The sequence below is a fragment of the Diospyros lotus genome, chromosome 14 (assembly GCF_014633365.1).
Source record: "Diospyros lotus cultivar Yz01 chromosome 14, ASM1463336v1, whole genome shotgun sequence".
Classification (NCBI taxonomy): domain Eukaryota; kingdom Viridiplantae; phylum Streptophyta; class Magnoliopsida; order Ericales; family Ebenaceae; genus Diospyros; species Diospyros lotus.
In genome coordinates this window covers 15841691-15856130 of record NC_068351.1, presented here as the reverse complement: position 1 = coordinate 15856130, position 14440 = coordinate 15841691, and the positions used below count along the sequence as shown (strand labels likewise).

General features: G+C 34.6%; 1 protein-coding gene across 6 annotated transcripts in view; it reads right to left on the bottom strand.

Annotated features, from left to right (window-relative positions):
• Nucleotides 1–4813: 4813 nt before the first annotated feature.
• The window catches only part of LOC127790280 (uncharacterized), a 36977-nt gene continuing 27350 nt past the window's right edge, over nucleotides 4814–14440 (bottom strand). For 2 of the 6 annotated variants that reach the window (XM_052319684.1, XM_052319685.1), the window contains 4 exons: nucleotides 7759–7821; nucleotides 7372–7496; nucleotides 5126–5200; nucleotides 4814–5024 (listed from right to left, as the gene is read on the bottom strand). In XM_052319684.1, the coding sequence (XP_052175644.1) occupies nucleotides 5149–5200; nucleotides 7372–7496; nucleotides 7759–7821 (240 nt within the window). In that variant the 3' untranslated portion in view covers nucleotides 4814–5024; nucleotides 5126–5148. The other 4 variants (XR_008020748.1, XR_008020751.1, XR_008020750.1 and 1 more) reach the window with 4 other exon arrangements.

Here is a 14440-nt window from a genome sequence, read left to right as displayed (position 1 = left end):
GTTGATGATGTATTCTCGATATTTGGTTGATAAGTGCATTGGCTTATCTCTATCGAGATTTCGAAAATCTCACGCAATCTTACATCTTTCAAAATAATAAATCTATTTAAATAGAATCTCTTCAGATAAAATTATCTTTTTTACTCATTTTAATTATTAATGTTAGAATAATTATATTATTTATGATTTTATTTACTAACAATATTTTTTTTAGTCATAACTTAATTTTTTTTATAAAATTCAATTTGTCTTTCTATTTTGTTAAATATTATAAAATAATATAAAATAAACATTAAATGACTTTCTATCCGGATAGATTCTAACCATTTAGTAAAATCCCTTTCAAAAATAGATAATTGCAGAGTCGTGCTTTTTATAATTGTAAAGAGAGAGGCTCGTGGCCAATGATAAGTTTCCTAATGCATTAAAAGATAATGTGTTAGATAGAATTGGAACTTTCATTATAAATAGGGTGTTCATCATGAGAAATGTATATTTTGAAATTTTGGATTTTATAACATAAAAAAGTTATTTTGTCATTAATGTAAATTTGTAAGATTTTTTTTTTAATTATAGTACTTTTCATTTAAACTTTTTAAGTAACGCTCAAACTAACACAATTTAAAGATCTAAATTAAAAGACAATATATATATATATATATAAATTCATATGTTGGTTGTAATGGAGTATAAAGAAAAAGATCTTATCTCAGGACAGGGTTATTTTCCTTTTTTTTTTTTCTTTTTTTTTTTTCTTTTTTTTTGTAATATGTAAATATATTTTTTTTTACTCTCCTTCAAAGTATCTTATTTCTCTTGAATGTTAAAAGCACAATTTCGTATCTTTTTTAGTAATGGTAAAAAAAATTATATATATGTAATTATATATATATATATTAATGTTATCAAGGGTATTTTGTTTTAAAACTCACTTGTTTGAACCATCATGACTCAAACAAACCCTATTAATCTAATAGATATAAGAAAATTTATATCACTATTTTTTTTCTCTAAGACATGATAGTAACAATTTGAGTTTAAACCTAAACGAAGGGTTTGACATTCAGATTCATTTGAATTCGTCAAAGCCAAATGTGTATGGCTTCTAAGAACATAGAGAAGGCAACACATGGAAGAAACCAATATGGAACCAAACTACCCCTAAAGATTACCTTTAGTGGTTGTAATCTTGAAGCTGTGGGTAAACGATGGGTGCCCTTTTTCAACTAAATTTGATCTTCTTTTTCATGTAGTTTTTATAATCACCAACAATTTGTTAACAATAGTATATTATTTTTATATATCTTGAGCTACGTAAAGGGATATTATGACCAAAATATCTCTCATCTTTATGTGCCTTAGAGGGATTTTTTTTGTCATTGACACACTTTTGTGTAGTTTAAAATATACACAAAGGTATACCAATAACATTTTTCTTTACGACAGTAAAAAATTTTTGGTCACGTTGAAGGCAATTTTATTGAACCACCGCAGAGAAACAAAAAGGTCCAAAATGGCCGATTCTCTTCTTTCCCTCACTTTTTTTCGCTCAATTTTTAGTCCATTTTTGTTTACTTAATTATCTCCTATTCAGCTCCGACAGTCCTAGATCCCAACCTTCATCAACCTTAGCGATGGCAATTCGTGTTAGCGGGTCATAATCATGTCGTGTCATGTCGAGATACATGTATAACACGTATCAGGTTAACCCGAACACGACCCATTTAATAATCGTATCAAATTTCTTAAACCCGAACACGACACGTTTATTAAACGTGTAACACGACACGACCCGTTTAACTAAACGTGTCGTGTCGTGTCACCTGTTAACCTGTTTAACCCGTTTAATTTAAACAGGTTGTGTTGTGCCAGCTGTTAAACGTGTTATTTAGTTTTAAACGTATTATTTCATGTATAATCGAATTAACGTGTTCAGATCAACCTACTAACCCTTTTAATTAAACGTGTCATTTCGTATATAATCGTGTTAACGTGTTCGGGTCAACCCGTTAACCCGTTTAATTAAACATGTCATTTCGTGTCAAAACAGGTTAGACGGGATGACCCGCCTAAGACACAAAAATAATCGTGTCATAAACGAGTTGACCTATTTATGACCCGAACCCAATTAATCCCAACCCTAATTTACTTAACTTCGTGTCATGTCGTGTCGTGTAATCGGGTCGTGTCCAAAATTGCCAGCCCTATCAACCTCCAATGAAAAAGCCTCTAGTGTGTGGTAAGAGTGAGCAAAAATTCAACTGAACCAAATCAATTGAAATTCAATTCATTTTTGTAGAACAATTTAATTCGGTTAAGATTTCAAACTTGTTCGATTTGATTCAGTTACTCTGTCAAAAAAATTTAAATAACCGAATAAACTAAAATTTTTAAAAATACTGTCATTGTAACTGAATTAACCGAATATCAACATTGAACCAAAATTAAAACTGAACCAATTAGTTGCTACTGACCCAGACCCAGTGAGACCCACATACACCAACACCACCCACCAAATGGCCTCTGTCCCTCTCTACATTATCCTCCCCCTATCTGCCTTCGGATAATGACACTCGATTTCTTCTTCGTTTTACGTTTTCTTCCACTCTTCGTCTTTTTTTTTTTGTCCCTTTGGTCTGTGACTCACTATTGGCATCCATTGTCTTTCCCACTCTTGCAACATTCATAAAAATAATTATGACAATATTATTTGCTCAGCTTCATCTTTCCTACCATATACTAATTTGGAATACTGTTCATGTTTACAACTACTTTTTCTTTGCACAGTTGCACCATGCCATGCCAAGATTGTGTTGCCTAATAGAAAATCATCTTGAGCTGTGAAAGGGATTTGTTTTATTATGTTCTCCTTTCATTATTTTTTTTTCTCTCTATTTTCTTTAGCTATAGCAAAGTAAAGTGTATGAATAATGATTATGTTATATTTCTCAATCAATACATCCTGTACATAATAATTGTGACACTAACCCTCAATCTCCATACTTCTCCCCCTAATTTATCAAGGGTTGGAGATTAATTGTCTCTAAAATATAAGTCGAGTGGTCGAATAAATGATATGTCGATGTCATTCCGGTGAATCATGAGTTCGATTCTCGTCCTATGTAATGAAATAAAATCTCACACCTATGATTTACCTCCTCTGACATAATTAAGAGTACGAACACTAAAGACTACGTAAGGACAATCATTTTGAGGGTCAGAGATTAACTATTCAAATCTCTCTTAATTATTCCAAAAAAAAAATAGTATTAATATTGATTTTTACTAGTAGCTTCCCAACACAATCTAATCTCGTAGAACCTAAAATTATTGGGAAAAGAATAATGTTATTGGTACATCTTTGTGTACACTTTGAGCTACATAAAGGTGTATCAATGACAAAAATATTTTTTATGAAGAAAATGTACCAATGACAAAAATATCTCTTATGAGGAACATGGAGACAAGGGATATTTTGGTTATAATATCTTTTTATGTAGATCAAGATGTACAAAAATGATGTACATCTAACATGATTCTTGAGAAAAAACTTTCCCCTTGTAATGCTAAACGACGGCAATGAAAGGAGATTGGTAGGTTGGTGATGACTAGCCGTGAAGGGAGCTTCGCAATGATGAAAAGAGAAATGCTGACTACCTATGGTAGTGAAGAGAGGATTATCCTAGAGAGGAAAGTGAAAGGAGAGTTTAAGGAGAGGGAGAAGGTGGTTTTATGTTATAAGAGAATTTTGGTCATTTTTTAATGTTGAACTAGGGTTATAATTGGTGAAAAATTGTAACATTGAATTAAACTTCTATTTTCTCAAACGTCATACAATTATATTATATATATATAATATTTTTTTTTTTAACTTATCATCCACGACAAAAATTAATCATGCTCATGTCATATTATTTGATGACACAATTAAGTGAAGCATTACAATATCGATTGTCGTATCCGCTGTCATGCAATGATTTATTGTTAGTTTGTCGTTGAGTTGTAGTGATTTACTTAACGTTTGCTAGTAATTAAAGTTCTATCACTACTTGTCATTACAATTGTAAAGATTAAATAGACTTCTCAACTAAATTCGATCATTATATTGCTATCGAAGGGCTTTCCAATCTCTGTTTCTTTCTCTCTCCCTCTCTTTGACATGTTTCATTGTTCATGCCAAAGCCCTATCTTGTTGGGGTTTAATCCCAGAGCCCCATGATTGCTTGGGTTCTGTTATCGTCGGGAGTTTGACCACTACCAATGGTGTTGGACGCCTCCAGTGTTTTTATTATTTATTTACATTTTTAATTTTTATTGAAATGAATGGGAGAGAAAGAGAAGGCATTTTCATCTATGTACTTTATTTTTTAACATCCAATAAATTACTACTACTTCTGAAACATTATAGATGTCTTTCCAATTAAAACAAACTTTAGAGTGCTCCTTACGATTTACTCTTAAAATCACAGATACTATACTTATCAAGACATAATTAATATTTGTTTTAATTTTTTAACAAAGCTGATTAACACGAAATAAATGTTCTCACAAATCACTGAATATAAAATCTAATTAATATCATGTTCCTCTCACAGATCCTGCTTGTAATTTTAACAAATTTTAAACTTAACTCCACAGAAAAAGAGAGGTTCCAATCATCAAGCAAGTTTTTATTAACAGTCTCAATGTACAATATCCTTAAAATTCCCAGTATCCGTTTATTCCATTATCACCACTTCTTATTCTTCACAGAGGCACCGACGTCGTTTTGACTGAAAAGTAGGAGACAAGACGACAGCAGAAAGAAATAATAAACATAGAAAAACCATTCTTGCAATTTTTGTTTTGACACAAAAAGTATCATATTACAATTAGACATCACTTTTAAAACGTATTTTCTTTCCACAAAAGGAATGCTCAAAACCAGTGCCTTGACTTAAAAAGAAAGGTTGACGTAGTAGCGTAAGAGATTATAATGATTTCCCCTACGACCCGTCTTGATAGGGTTTAGCGGACCATTCAACCTGGCAGGCAAACAGAGTTTTTATGGAACTGCTGCTCCATCCACTATGGCAATAAACAACAAAAAATCAAAATTTTGAGGCTCCAAAATGAGTTGTCATACCCAGTTTGTCAAAGAATCAAAAATCATTGAAGAACTCCGTTTCCAACTTGGCCGAAAGCAGCTCGTATCCATAGTCTATCAGTAAAATAATTAATGGTCAAATGGCACTCAAATAGATAAGTTAGATCCTTAAAAGCAGCAGCTTTGATGAATAGAAAGTTGATAGAATGAGTGGCGTGAATCAGATGCAAGTTTTAAGATTGTCAGAGAGGCTGAGTTTGCCAATTTTTATCTTTTAGAACATCAAAACTATCTTGAGAGAAACTGATAAGAAGTTCTTGGCAAAAATGAGTTGAGGAAGATCAAGAAAAACTTAGTAGGAAACTCTTAGATATAATATAGATAGAGATGATGGGTAACCTAGGGTCCATGTAATCAACTCCACCTAGTAAGCGTAATCTTTTGACTAGTCTATTGTTGTTGCAGTCAACATTATCTTTAGCTGTACTTTTCTTTTAACGATTATAACTGTAAAATTAAATTACTATAAAATATGTGTCGTCAAGAAACCTCATATCACAGCAAATCACAATGTGATATGCAAGTTTTATGACATGGAATACTTTCATTTCAAAGAACAACTGAACAACAAATGTAGCAATCCCAACCATCCCACTAAATGTTTATATTTATTCTTCTAAATGTCACACCTATTGGGATTAAGGCTTGGTGGGCATTGTTGTTTCTTATTCTTCTAAAAGAACACGCATAACAAAAAAGATCTATGCACAATAAGGTTTTCTATTAAAAATATATTCTTGTATAATTAATTAACAAAAAAATTAAATTGTTCAAGAAGCACAAACATATGACCAAGGGCAATTTAGAGGTACCACACAACATATGGATAATGCAGATGGACAGTGTGTGACATAAATTGTACATGTATACGGTATGCTCTCTTTATGCTAGGAAAACATTGGCCCTGAAAAAGGGCATTTGTTCAACACATTTGCATTCTAATGCAAATTTGGAAACCTCTTCTAGAGGTGATAATAAAATAGCAAAATAGTATTGAAAACCTCCTTCTCTTTTCATCTTTCCCATCCCTTTAATTCTTCTTTCCCTCTTCTTTTTGCTTCAGCTTGTTTTACCATTTTTCATGGGATGTGATCGTTTTCTGAATGGCATGTTTGACATCTAACATATGAAAATTGTCTTCCTCAATTTTAATTAGTATTATATTGCATTTTCATTATCTTTATTTCTATGGCATATATATTGCATTTCACCAACATGTTGTACCTGCAATTTTTTTGGAAATTGACATATCTGCATGTTCCTGCCATGTCATGTCATATTCATACTGCGTGTCTATATCCGTGCTTTGCAAATTGTGTTAATCCATTGGACATCTGTATGTTAAAAAGATGATAGTTGTAAAGTATTTTGGATTCTAATAATAATACATAGAGATCTACACCTATCACACCACATTTCAAAACTTAAGAAAGAAGAAAAGGAGAAAGCATTAACATATTTTAGAATATGTTTTATGTTTTATACGTCATTCCTCATCTAGTAAAATGATCCATGTTTCTGGAAACATAGGCTCAGATTCCATGCTTTTGGGTGGAGAAAATTTCATCCTCCTATTTACCTCTGTTGGTCCATTAGGCAACACCTACCACAACCTCTTGCTACCAGAGGGTCAGATTTTAGTTTCATCCCATCTACTCTAGAAAGGGCCCCATGGAACTAAAATCCTGATTATATTGTGGTTCATGCACTGGATCATAAGATACACAGATCCCAATTTAGATTAATATTATCAAAGAAATTAAAGAAAAAATTCTAGGGTGTTGAAACCTCAAATTAGGGAACTGGAATAGTCACTAGGGAAAACTTAAAACTCACCAATTTGTTGCTCACAATTTAATTAACCATCAGAATTAAATTTGTGTGTATATATATATATATATATGGCCCACTTCAAAATCAAACCAACACCCCAAATAACGCTCTAACTAAATCTAAAGTCTAAACCTCATACCATGTACGGAATAAATTGTCACATTGGGTGCCTATACTCATACAGCATACCATAGCAAATTGTGGACTATACCCATACTGCATACAATAACGAACTATGAATTAGGAACACTGCTCTAGAATTTTTATCAACTTCCTAGTGGAAGCACAAAATTTTAAAGCTAGATAACTAAATGAGGATTGCAGGAAAGGGAAAACATTTGAAGCGAAAAGTAAATTTGAAAATTGACATAATGGTTTAAAGCTGAACCTACCTAGACATGGTTACGTTCTGAGATCGATTCTGAATTTTCCTGCTGTATATCTCCATATTTATGATGCTGAAGCCAACACTTGCAAACAAGGCTGATAAAAAATCTTCCGAGAAGAAATAAGCACACTGAAATGCAGGACTCAAACTGTTAAAAACTGATAATACAAAATACAGTGTCCCTTTCACTAAATCTGGAACTAGGATTTAAGGAAGGGAAGGAAAAAAAAAAACTATTTTCATGTGCATGTGAGCATATAAATAAATTATTTTCTTTTCTTTTCAATTTTGTTTATGCAAAAAATTTCTTTATTTTCCTTTCCATTGCAAAATTCTAGTTCCAAATAGAGGGTTAAATAACAACAATGAGCCAGGGCCAAGGAACACTTACAGTACCATCTCCTCTAACATAGAAGTTCTCACTGATCAATTGATTCCTCTTTTGCAGCTCCATCTAATATTTAAGCCAGCAGATTTACATAACAAGAGAACAAGGAAAGCCAATTCATCATAACTCAATCAATAAATATATTAAAGGAAAACAGGAAAAAGAAATATGAGAAATAAGAAAAGGAAATAATGCCTTAAGAAATTAATGGTTCTGTACCATATATAGGAGTTTTACTCTGGAATGTGAGGTAACTTTGTCTGACAAATATTCATTAGCATACCTCTTGAACGATAGGAATGATTTGACAATGCCATCCAAAATACCTTATTTTATCTTCCAAGACCATAAGCAAGGAAAAAATAAATTATCAGCAGTAACAAGCATGGTGAAGATGCATTGTTATATTAAGTGATATTAACCTTGATTTAGTCCAGCAAAAAGAAAAGGATCACCATTCATTTGAGAGTAGCTGCAACGTGCAGCTAAAAAGTGTAAAGGAGTAGTTTCATAGGGGGAAAAAAACTGAGACATTCAATAAATAAGACCACTTGAAATTCAGTCTCTTTAGATGCCAAAATTGTTTCAGAAAAATTTCTGAACTTGAATAGAAGGGAAGTGAGTCTGAAAGCTTGTGGAAAACATAAATCTAGAACTTGAATAATCTCAATTCAGTTCTTTTGATGTCAAAATAATCTCAATTAAATTTCAGAACTTGAATAGAAGGGCGTGGCTCCAGGGGAAATGTTCAATTAAATTTAATTGACATGATTAGCCATTACTATGACTGTGAGTTAGTTTTTCCAGTCCCGTTCATTAAGCAGAGAAATATATAATATAATATAACAAAGTAATTGAACAAACTTAGATGTTTTAGGATAAGTAGCAAAGGGGTGAACGGAACAAACTCAATCCCACTTTGCATTAGATAGTATGATGCACATATATACAGAAAACCTCTATCAGCTATCTCCTAAAATCTAGGAATTCAAAAACAAATTTGAAATTACAATACAACAGATAAGATAGGATTTTAAACTCGAAAGTTAGTTTATCTCTTATCTTTATGGAATAGCTGTAACTTCTTATCTCCTTTTGAATTCATCCTCTTCTTCTTATCACCTTATCTCTTATTCAAACTTTCAGCTCTTATCCACTGTTCTTATCATCCCTTTCAATTCGGAATTTTACTTCTTTATTGGAATTTCTTCTTCAGCACTCCCCCTCAAGCTGATGAATAAATATCTCTCATTTCTACCTTGCCTCTAATTAGCTCAAACCCCTGTTTGTTCATTGCTTTAGTGAAGATATCAGCTTCTTGTAAATCTGTAGGGATATATATAAGACTGATTCCACCATCTTCAATTTCCTTCTTAATAAAATGTTTATCGATTCCCACATGTTCCATCCGGTCATGTAGGACCGGATTGTTCACTATACTGATGGCCGATTTGCTGTCACATTATAGCCTTGTAGGGGTAGTATTTGGCACCTGCAGATCTTCCATAAGCTTCCCAAGCTATATCTCCTCACATATACCTTGAGCTATAGCTCGGTATTCTGCCTCAGCATTGGTTCTAGCCACCACACTTTGTTTCTTGCTTCTCCATATCACGATATTCCCCCATACCTTAGTACAATATTCGAAAGTAGACTTACTATCTTTTAAAGATCCATCCCATTCAACATCCACAAATCCTTGTATTCCTCGGTCTTCATTCTTCCTGAATATCTGCCCCTTTCCAAGAGTTCCTTTTAAGGTATCTTAGGATATGATAAGTAGTATTAAGATTTGCTAGTGGGTGAATGCATAAATTGACTCACTACACTCACTGCATATATAATATCAGGTCGTGTAAGAGATAAATAGATTAACTTTCCTACTAACCTTTGGTATCTACTTTTTTCTACTGTTGTTTCTGTCCCATCCTCTTTAGCCTCCCAATTGGGTTCCAATGGTGTGCTGGCTAGCAACCAAGCTTACATGTCTCCTTTAGTAGATCCAATGTATACTTTCTCTGGGAAATAAAGATTCCCACCTTACTCCTTGCTACTTCCATTCCTAGGAAATACCTTAGTTGTCCTGGGTCTTTGACTTCAAACACCTGTTGTAACTGACCTTTAAGTGCCTTTATTTCTTGCATATTGTCATCAATAATGATAACATCATCCACGTAAACTATTAAGATAGTTTTTTGACCATTAGTAGCATGTTTAGTAAATAAAGTATGATCAAACTACCCCTGTTGATACTCTAGCCGACTTAAAGTTGTACTAAATCTTTTAAACCATGCCTTAGGGGATTGTTTCAATCCATATAAGGACTTTTTTAGCCTACAAACTTTTCCTTCCCACCCTTCCATCTCAAATCCAAGAGAAATTCTCATATACATCTCTCTTCTTCTAGGTCCCCATTGAGAAATGCATTTTTGATGTCTAGTTGGTGTAGTTTCTAATCCAAATTAGTTGCAAGAGATAATAACACATGTATAGAATTGAGCTTTGCAACTCGTACAAAAGTCTCTTCATAATCTAAATCATGTGTTTGGATGAAGCCTTGGGACACTAACCTGGCCTTGTATCTCTCAATACTTCCATCAGATTTATGCTTCACAATAAACACCCATTTGCTACCTATCACTTTCTTGTCTTGCGGTAGTCTTACCACTTCCCATGTGCCATTCTTTTCCAATGCATTCGTTTCCTTCATTACAACCTTTCTCCAGTGTGGTATTTGTAAAGCCTTATAGATATTCTAGGAATTTTCACTTCATCAATCTTGGTAGTAAATGCCATGAATTTTGAAGACAACCAAAAATATGCCAAATGATTAGAAATTAGATATTTAGTACATGATCTCACCCCTTTTCTCCATGCTATTGGAATATCCAAATCATAGGGTTCTGGTTCTGCATTTTCTACATTTTTTGTCCTTTGATCCTCCTCAATAGGCACTGTTATTTCAGCTCTTTCATCCTCTTCAGGTACCAGACTTGCTTCTGGGGTTAATGAACAGCCTTGATTTGGTTCATAAGTCCTCTTTCAAGAGTACACCAGAGGTGGTGGTTTAGGAACTTGAACTAACTGTTCTCCCCCTTGATTAGTTACGTAGGTTCTAGTGGATGTAGGGAAAGTAGTGGAGGCTTCACTAGTTGGTGAGGAACTAGCCATCTTGGAGCAGCTTGTGTGAAGGAAAGAACTAGGTATGCAGTCACCGGACTGGTGGCTCTAATACCATGAACAAACTTAAATGTTTTAGAAAGAAACACTCTAAGTAACAAAGGGGTGAATGACACAAACTCAATCCCACATTGCATTAGATAGTATGATGCATATTGTTGAAATATCTGAGATAACCAAAGATAACAACCAGCCAAGATAAGTGATAGATTGTTTGATTGTTTAGATTTGTTTAGATTATTGTTTCAGTTTTTACTTTTATATTTATCTTTGTGTTTTTATCTTCTTGTTGTATTTAAATTAATGTAATCTAGTTCTAGATAGAAGGAATGTAATCTAGTCCTAAAATATAGGAGAATTCTTAGGAACTTCTTGTATAAATTTTATCATTGACATCAATAAAATCATAAGGAATACCGGTTCATTTTCTCAACATGGTATCAGAGCTTGCTGATCCAAGCCTATTCTTCTCATAATCAGTGCTTGCCGATCCAAGCCAATCCTGTTTTTCAGTGCTTGTCGATCCAAGCCTGCTCTTCTAGTAATCAGTGCCTTCATTGCTTGTGCCCTAATAGCACCCCTTTTTTCTTGAGTTCCAACCATCTACACCTTTCATCCTTCTGTTCTTCCTTCACAAACATGTCAGAAACATCAGCAAATCCATCGTCTTCACCAACTATCATCACTGGAGAAACAACTGCGGTGGATCAACCTTCTCTTACTGGCGAACTACCAAATATTCACCAATCCTACCGGCTAGATGGTAAGAATTTTCTTCAATGGTCGCAGCTAATCAAAATCCTTCTTAAAGGCCGAGGAAAGAGCACCCACCTAACTGGGAATCCTCCACCAGAAACTGATCCAAGCTTCAGCGCATGGGATGTGGAAGACTCCCGCATCATGTCGTGGCTATGGAGCACAATACAACCAAATATCAGCAGGAACTTTATGTTCCTTAGTACTGCCAGAGCAATTTGGGAGACTGTTTATCAGACTTACTCAAAGGCTAAGGATGCATCTGTGATCTTTGATGTCAAAACAAAAATCAATGGTTCAAAGCAAGGCCAGCTAACAATCACAGAGAATTATCATCTGATGCTAGGCCTATGGTTAGAGCTTGATCAATACCAAGCTATAAAGATGGTGTGCCAAGCGGATACTGCTACTCTCAATCAAATTCTTGAAAGAGACCGGATAGTAGAGTTCCTAGCCGGCTTAAATCCCGAGTTCGATCAGGTACGGGTTCAAATTCTTGGTAAGGATAAATTACCTAGCCTAAATGAGGTATTTGCTATTGTTAGAAGTGAAGAAAATAGGAGAGCAGCCATGCTTGGTGGATCCAATATGGAAGGATCAGCACTCCTTTCCAGCAACAAATCATGGAAGCAGTCAACAAACCGAAATAAGTCCGGACGAGAAGGGCAGTGGTGCACCTTTTGTAATAAGCCGAGGCATACTAGGGAGACCTGCTTCAAGTTGCATGGAAAGGAAGCAGTCCTCAATAAACTTGGTGGATTCAAGAATATAAGGACTCAAAGTCCTCCACAAAACTACCCTCAAAGCTACCTTTCAAACAAAGAACAAGAGGGAGAAGCAGAAAAAAAAGAGAGGCAGGGTGTTGGAACTAGTATGGATTTCAATCAGCTCAATAAAGAAGAAATTCATAAGCTGAAGGAATTTCTAAGAACCATTCAAGATGGAGGAGCATCCTGCTCTATGGCTCAACAAGGTAAACAAATCTGTTTTACTCCTTTTTTAGCCTCCAAAACTGGTAGGAATAACACATGGATCTTGGATTCAGAGGCTACTAACCATATGACACCCAATTTCCAGTTTTTGATACTTATGAGCCTTTTACATCATCCAAACAGATCACTATTGCCGATGGAACCACAATTCCCATTAAAGGAAAAGGAAAAGTTATCTTTGGTCCAAATTTATCAATAAATCCAGTACTTTATGTACTAGATTTAACTCTTAGCCTTATTTCCATAAAACAACTCACTCAAGACCTCAATTGCAATGTTGTTTTCTCTCCATATGTGTGTAAATTTCAGGACATGGACACGGGGAGGACGATTGGTGTGGCTAAAGAACAACATGGGTTGTATATCTTGCAAGGGAGGAGCACTAAGCCTAAAGATCAGTTGCAGGCAGCCTACTCAATCCAAAAAACAGCCTCTGACCGAACTGCTATTTGGCTTCATCATCTTCGACTAGGTCATCCTCCTTTTAGTTTAGTGAAGGAAATGTTTCCTACTTTGTTTAAAACTCTTAATCCTAGTAATTTTCAGTGTGATGTGTGTGTTATAGCCAAACATCATAGAACCTCTTATTCAATTAGCAATAAACTATCATCTAGACCTTTTGCTTTGATTCATTCAGATGTTTGGGGTCTTTCAAGAATTTTAAATCAGTCGGGGGCAAGTGGTTCATCTCATTCATAGATGATTGTACTAGAATGTGTTGGGTTTTCCTATTAAAGGATAAAGCTAGTATTGGGACTGTTCTCCCTTACTTTTGCAAAATGGTTCACACACAATTTGGAACTCAAATTAAAAAATTTAGGACAGATAATGCAAGAGATTATTTCAATGCTCATTTACATCTCTTCTTCCAAAATGAAGGAATTGTCCATGAATCTTCATGCATCCACACTCCACAACAAAATGGAGTGGCCGAGAGGAAGATGAGGCATCTTTTGAATGTCACTCGAGCCCTTCTTCATTATCATAATATTCCTAAATATCTATGGGGGGAGGCAGTCTTGACAGCCACTTATGTCATTAATAGGGTCCCATCTAAGATTCTTGACAATCAAAGTCCTTTCCAAAGTCTAACCAAATTCTTCCCAGATCTGAAACTGCATTCTCCATTGCCTCTCAAAGTTTTTGGATGTGTATATTTTGTTCACATACCTAAGGTCCACTGAGACAAGTTAGATCCTAGAGCAAAAAGATGTGTCTTCATAGGGTATTCTCCAACCCAAAAAAGGATACAAGTGTTATGATCCTATCTCCTGAAAAGTCTATATTTCTAAGGATGTCACCTTCATTGAGTCCCAATCCTTTTTTGATTCTCAGCCTAAGGGGGAGTATACTCAACCAGAAAATATGGATAATTTCTTTCCAGATTTTCTTCCAGAACCCCCTACTTCAACCAATGATTCTGTCCCTAAGTCTTTCCCATCAAATAACACTGAATCAACAAACCAGCAGCTGACTTCTACCAACAGATACAAAGGCTCACCCTATGTGTACAAGAGACGATAGCCTAATCATGATCTTCAGCCCACACCAGGTGCAACCCCTAATCCAAGACTGGCAGAGCACATATCTGAAGAACAAAACATCATCCAAACAGAATCAGAATTCCCTGATCTAGACCTTCCTATTGCCCTCCGAAAAGGAGTCCGAACATGCACCAAACATCCCGTAGCAAATTTTCTATCCTACCATCGCCTTTCTCCTATCTACAGAAGCTTCCTAACAACCCTAGATGCTAG